The sequence below is a fragment of the Branchiostoma belcheri genome, unplaced genomic scaffold, assembly GCF_001625305.1.
Source record: "Branchiostoma belcheri isolate BF01 breed outbred unplaced genomic scaffold, Haploidv18h27 scaffold22, whole genome shotgun sequence".
NCBI lineage: Eukaryota > Metazoa > Chordata > Leptocardii > Amphioxiformes > Branchiostomatidae > Branchiostoma > Branchiostoma belcheri.
In genome coordinates, this window is record NW_017803713.1 from 3,076,305 (window position 1) to 3,083,312 (window position 7,008).

The window sequence follows — 7,008 nt, forward strand, 5'->3', positions numbered from 1 at the left end:
CATATCGTCTACATTTTCTACTAGAATATATGTATGTGTTTATGCATGTATATGTATATATATATATATGTATATGTATGTATGTATATTCTTTAAGTACTTCCTACTGTTGGAGCTGGGCTGTAGGTTTTCTGTCGAACCAGACGCTAGTTCACAGACTTAATATTAGTCTAAATATATAACTGCATATCTATGACATATAGGCATCTACAAACTCAACCGTACAAACTCAACCGTACGCGTACTAACGTCTACTTATCAATACATTCACTACTGATTTTAATTACTGTATATGTACATGTAAGTTACTGGCTTCCACTACAATACTAGTTAGCTATAAAAAGGATTGTGGATTATTTTCATACTAGTTTTGTTAAGTATTATTCTTTAAATATAAAGCATAGTTTTACAGGAATTAAACTATTGTGGACGAAAGTACAGGACTACATTTCCTTACGAAAACTGCATGCCTTTTTTCAAACATTATACACCCTTTTGGAATACCAAAACGTTTTGTGTATCAATGTGATATACCATTGGTATCGAGATAGAGATGGTCATATTTGCACACTTGGTGCCTCCGTGTAAATTATGTTAAGTTAGGGCAGACTTAGAAGGGTTTTACTTCTGAATGGGCTATCATATGTTTAGATAATTCAAAATTCTGAGCAGTCATGTACCCCCACTCCCCACACATGTAGGGCTTCTCACAAGTGTTTTGCTAGGTGTTTATCTAAAGTGGATTTTTGTTTTGCAGAATAGTTACACCGGTCACACTTGTAGGGTTTTTCTCCTGTGTGGGATCTCAAATGTCTAGACAGGTCAGACTTGTGAGCAGTCCTGTATCCACACTCCCCACACATGTAGGGTTTTTCACCAGTGTGTTTTGCTAGATGATCGTCCAAGTGGGATTTCCGTGCTGCAGAATAGTCACATTGATCACATTTGTAGGGTTTTTCTCCTGTATGTGTTCTCATATGTTTTGATAAGTCAGACTTTTGGGCTGTCCTGTATCCACACTCCCCACACGTATAGGGTTTTTCTCCGGTGTGTTTTACTAAATGATAGTCCAAGTTGGATTTCCGTGCTGCAGTATAGTCACACCTGTCACACTTGTAGGGTTTTTCTCCCGTATGGGTTCTCATATGTTGAAATAGGTAAGACTTTTTAGCTGTCCTGTACCCACACTCCCCACATATGTAGGGTTTCTCACCGCTGTGTGTTGCTAGATGAAAGTCCAAATTAGTTTTCCATGCTGCAGAATAATCACACTGGTCACACTTGTATGGTTTTTCCCCTGTATGGGTCCTCATATGTTGGGATAAATCAGACTTGTGAGCTGTCCTGTACCCACACTCCCCACATATGTTAGGTTTCTCACCAGTGTGTTTTGCTACATGACGGTCCAAAGAATATTTCTGTGCTGCAGAATAGCCACACTGGTCACACTTGTAGGGTTTTTCTCCTGTATGGGTTCTCATGTGTTGCAATAAGTGAGGTTTATGACCTGTCCTGTACCCACACTCCCCACACATGTAGGGTTTCTTTCGAATGTGTCTTGTTAGATGTTGATCCAACGTGGATTTCAGAGCTGCAGAATAGTTACACTGGTCACACTTGAATGGTTTTTCACCTGTATGGGTCATAATATGTCGGGAAAATTTTGACCTATCAGTTGCCCTGTATCCACACTCCCCACACATGTAGGGTTTCTCACCACCGTGTCTTGCAAGATGTTTGGCCAAATTGCTTCTGTGTACTGCAGAATAGTCACACTGATCACACTTGTAGGGTTTTTCTCCTGTATGCTTTCTTATATGTATGGATAACTTAAACTTGTAATCCGCCTTGTACCCACACTCCCCACACATGTAGGGTTTCTCACCAGCATTATTCAAGTTGACTTTTCGTGCTGCCACCTGCTCTTCGTCATTGACTGTTTTGCTGTTACAATCTACCCTGGAAACACCGGTGGGAGTCTCATCACTGCAGTTTTGTCCAACTCCGGTGGGAGACCCATGTCCTGTCATTTCCATGTTCTGAAAAAAAAATGAAAATTAAGAAATTTTAAAAATTATCCAGTTAAAGACTGTCAATAATAAAATTGGGTTTATGGAAAACAAGGTTTAAAGAGTTATAACTTCAACTTGAGCTTTACAACTATTTCAATCTTTTGCATAACAATGCAACCCACCATACATAGTAATTCTATGGTGTTTTATTTCTCGCATTTGAATTAATTTGCTTCTATAATGTTGAAAATCATAATTTCTGAGATCTTACAATCACTCGCTCACACCACTGAGCGTATTTAAAACATTTTATATTATATTATTAATTACTTCTACGACTACAATCCATTCGCTTGGCTTGATAGAGACTCTGCAGTATAGGTTTGTTCACTATGCCATAGTCTTAAAGTTGTTTTTGTTGTTGAATTCCTTGTTTAACATCTATTTTTCTCGCTAGACATAGTCTCTATGTGCTCAATACACTGTTTTCACAGTGCTACGCTTTTCTGGCTTTTGTAATGTACGCCTTATGTGATTCTTTACAATCCAGTTAACATTTCTATATTGTCCCCCAAAAAGCCCCCCCAAAAAAGCCACTTTGCCTGATACAAATTGACGTACATACTGGAAAGGGTCGAACATATGTTAGGTTTCACCCATATGCTTCCCCTTTACTTTAGCATATAAATCATATAACATTGCGAAAATGTCTACAATTTTTTAGTCAACATTCCTATATTTCTATATTATTCAACGCCCTCCAAATGGGCCACTTGCCTTATGCAAGTTGACCTACATTATAGGTGGCAAGGGTTGAACATATGTTAGGTTTCGCGAAATTTTGCCCCCCCCCTTTATTTCCAATATATATATATAAACATTGCAAAAATGTATACAAATAATAGTCTTAAAGAGGTCTTTCTTCCACAGAAATGATCTGTAACTATTTCTCTCATCATAACAATACTTTGCGTCCCGTTTCGAAGTCTTACCTGCTTCCTTTGATGGTTTTTCTCTTCACGAAAACCGGAACTCGGGCAGCTTTAAGGCCGCAGAACACAGTAATTATCCGCGACACTCATTACGTATGGTACAGAAAATAGTACAGACGAAATCTTGTAGCGTTTGTATAGATTTTAAAATAAAAGGCAGGGAAGCATGAACTTTACCGTATGGTAGTATAATGAGTCGACTTTTCGATCGTATGAGTAGGATTCTGAAGTTTGCTCGTTCAGTGTATAAATGCGCCTGTCTTACGCAACTGCCTTCCAGGGTGAGTCGGCTGCAGTTCCGTTGACCCCGGTAGAGGGCCAAATAAAAGAGGGCGTCAGAATGTTAAAAAAAACGATAATTTTTTTTTCAGTCATTTTGCAGTTTATACCCTAAATTTCAACATATTAGTTGGTCGTGTTCCTCTGGTGCACCCTACCAAGTGAGTCACCCTGGGGGCCCTAACTATAGAAATCCCCATACTATGGCCATAGGGCGAAAACTGTGTTCTGCCACCTTGTCCTTTCATCTTCTCGTGAGGTTAGAGGTGAACGACATCTGGGTCAAAGTTGAAATTTTCTGCCTGATTACCCATGCAGTATATTTGACGTCGGGTGGTACTTTACGCTTTCCTAATATTGTAAACTTTACTCTTCAAACAGATCACCGAAAAACGTAAAATGCGCCATTTTTGCTGGTCTAATATTATATGAAAGGAAGATAAAAGCTGCTCTGTTAATTCTTACTCAAACACATTCATATGTATGGTGACAGGAGTCTAAATCCCTCCAGCTAGACAATTGCAGTATGATATAACCCCACACTATGCAGTTTCATCCTGCAAAGTTTGTATACATGCCAGTTACTAGAAAACGGAAACATTTACAACGTTCCTACAGTCACTCCACGGGCACACTCTTGATACTCTCCCGTAAGTTATCCACTCAGCTCGGAGTTACATTCTGCCAGGACATGACTTGGGACACTCACATCAACAACATCGTTAACCAAGCCAACAAAGCTCTTAAGTCTTTCTTAGACGCAACCTGAAAATCAGTTCCAGTACCATCAAAGCAAAGGCGTACAAAGCTTTTGTGAGACCCTTAGTTGAGCACAGATGCTACAGTATGGGACCCACACACTCATCAGAAGAACATCGACAAGCTGCAGTCTGTCCAGAGGCGTGCTGCTAGGTTCGTCCTAAACCGCTACCATAGTACCTCTAGTTCAAGTAGCATTCTAGAATCGCTCGGTTGGCCCACATTGGAACGACGTAGTACATGTAAATCATCACGTCTAGGAGTGATGTACAAAATCGTCCATCATCATCCTGGTGCAGTACCCCACAATCAAGAGCAAGATAACTAACTCCACCCCCTATCTAGACAGCGTCGTACTTAAAGCCTGCAGTTTCGGCATCAACGTCAGAACGCAGTACAGAGCGGGTGCCTTCCTACACAGAACCATCAAGGATTGGAATACTCTATCTGAGTCTGCGGTCCAGGACACCACAGTAGACAGTTCTGTGTCCAGGGCTGTGAACTGATTTTCTTTTACACGACAACTGGCAGGTCTTCCTGGTGATAAATCTACGCTTGGATATACGAACATGATTATGGACAGCGATCAGGACAAATCTGCAGTAAACCTCTGACCTCCTCAACATGCCAGAATGTTCAGAACAGAAATGAACGTGGGCATCGAAAGGAAGACGAAGGAAGAAGAACGGCATGTGGTTCAAAGGTGACACTATGGCTGATTAGCTATTTAATACATTAGACGTCGATTGACACGTTACGCCATAATGTCAACGTTCAACGTTTCAAACAGACCAACTAAACACCTGACTTTTGTTTCTGACGTAATGTAAAAGAGTTATTTTAAAGGAATGAGGCCAAACTGTTTGGCCTGAATCTTAATTTTTGTGCTGTATGGTCAACTCACCACCTACAGTTGCCAGAAGTTCAGCTGGAGTACTCTGGGGGTGATTCACTCAGTTATCTGAGGTACATAAACACAACACACGCCTTAGGGCTTAAGGAGGAATACAGTTGCCAAAAGTTCAACTGGAGTACAGAAAGCGAGCTTTCTCGTACTTTGGGGTGATTCTATGCAACAACTTACAATCTCATCTGAAATCAGCTAGTACACTCATAGGCTTTAAACAAATATACAAACAAGAAGCCATAGGTGACAATCCTCCGTGAAGTTTTATATATTTCAACAAAAACAATCCCAAGCGTCAACGCCAGACCTACTGTGCAGACATTATAATTAGGCAACGGTTAATACAATGAGGGCGCGTCACAACCATAAAACATAAAAAGACCTAAATCCATTACTGCTCCCAGGGCGTGTAAAGATACTGTGCTTCAAGTTCGAAGTTCATTTTAATTACACACACACAATCATTGCATTCACATAAAGATCGGACTATCATGGTCGGCCACGGTCGTGTCACTGAGACAACCCCAACGTCTTACCGTTCCTGTTACTTATTAAGCGCGACTGGAACAGGCCAAATTCCAGCAACAGTTGCGGTCAGCACCGCGAGTTTTACTACCGCCGGTACCCGGGATATCTGCTTAGAGAACCTCTGCTACCAGACAACTGCCTAAACCAACGGCCTATTCCACAGGATTGTAAAAGTAGGGATGTTTCTAAAATTTGCATTTACTTCAATATCAAAACTGCTACGGTGAAAATAAAAAGACGTGCATCATCCCAGACATAATGGTACACCACATGCCCGATTGCACAGAAATGCGACGTTCGGAAGAATGCGTTTTGGCTGCGAACATCTTCCAAAAAACTTACCATCTCTTAAGCACGGGCAAAAACATCTGGAACCACTTATCAGAACCTCACCGTATCTGCATGAAGGTCCACCCCCCCACTGCTATTCCAAACAACGCGTTTTTCTGGACCATTCCAATTCGCCTCGTAATTGTAGGGGTGCTTCTGCAATATTACATTGACCGCGAAAGCAGCAACTGCAAAAATACACATTCGTGCATCAACACGGGCATGCCCGCAGACGGCGTATAAAATTGCGTCCCGATTACACAAAGAGAACCCAGTATTTTGACTGCGAACACGAAAAATCAGCTCTTCACAACACTCCGTCCGGAGGTCCTGACCTCCTTCACGGAGTAACAAGACTGCCTGCCAACTGTACATTGATATGCAAATTTCATCATTTCACTTATTATTTATTTTATTTCTGTATGATTGATGTGATATTATTTGATGTATGCCTATTTTGGACCACTAATTCTTCTATTCTGTTACTTAACCCTATCTAGACCGGGGCGGGGGGGGGGCTAAAAGTGCCCGCGCCAACGGGTTTCTGACAGGCTTTTTTTGCTAAATTTAGTAATTTCCGTTTCAACAACAGAATTTTATGGATTTTATGTCAAGTTCCACATGGTTTCTAATATTAATAACATTTCATATAATTATATGTAAATTTATCATTAAAATGCATAATTCATGCTAATTTTATGACGTCATTGGCCAAAAATCCAAGATGGCGGACCATATCATTAGATCAGGTAAATACAGCTTATTTTCCTTAAAATTTCATCAATACTCCCATTTCTTTTTACAAAAAAGGTTCGTATGAACGTCTTTAGTCTGTTTACAATGCATTTTAGGCTTTATCCTGGAAAAAAAACTATTTTTGAAAATTCAAGATTGATGATCCAAGATGGCAGATATTTAATGTATGCTTGACGTCATTTTATGACGTCACCGGTGTTGCTATGGGCAACATAAGACTTAGTACACCCTAATATTCTGTCATAAACACTTTTGGTAAAGTTATGTCGTATACCGTTTAGTTTTCAGGGAATAACCTTTATAGACGGTTTTTGGCCAATAAAATTATAATGACGTCATATTACGTCACAACGACATACAAATTGTACGTATGATAAATTTTTACTAGTACACCATCCTCTGAAAATTTGGTGGTCCTACGATATACCATTCGCGAGTTCTTGGG

The 7,008-nt window shown here is 40.2% G+C and overlaps 1 protein-coding gene across 1 annotated transcript; it reads right to left on the reverse strand.

Moving 5' to 3' along the window:
* Positions 1–621: 621 nt before the first annotated feature.
* LOC109470198 (zinc finger protein 135-like) lies at positions 622–3,042 on the reverse strand. Its single transcript, XM_019769023.1, has 3 exons — positions 3,005–3,042; positions 1,255–2,039; positions 622–1,173 (listed from the first exon to the last, which is right to left on the reverse strand). Exons 2-3 carry the CDS (start codon positions 2,034–2,036, stop codon positions 708–710), a joined length of 1,248 nt encoding a protein of 415 aa, XP_019624582.1. The 5' UTR covers positions 2,037–2,039; positions 3,005–3,042; the 3' UTR covers positions 622–707.
* Positions 3,043–7,008: the final 3,966 nt, after the last annotated feature.

Bases quoted from the DNA above. Each gene is read 5' to 3' on its own strand.
- LOC109470198 (XM_019769023.1), bottom strand. From the start codon at position 2,036: ATGGAAATGACAGGACATGGGTCTCCCACCGGAGTTGGACAAAACTGC. The intron at 1,174-1,254 runs ATGGAAAACTAA...TGGGTACAGGAC, and splicing joins CAGTGTGATTATTCTGCAGC to AGCTAAAAAGTCTTACCTAT.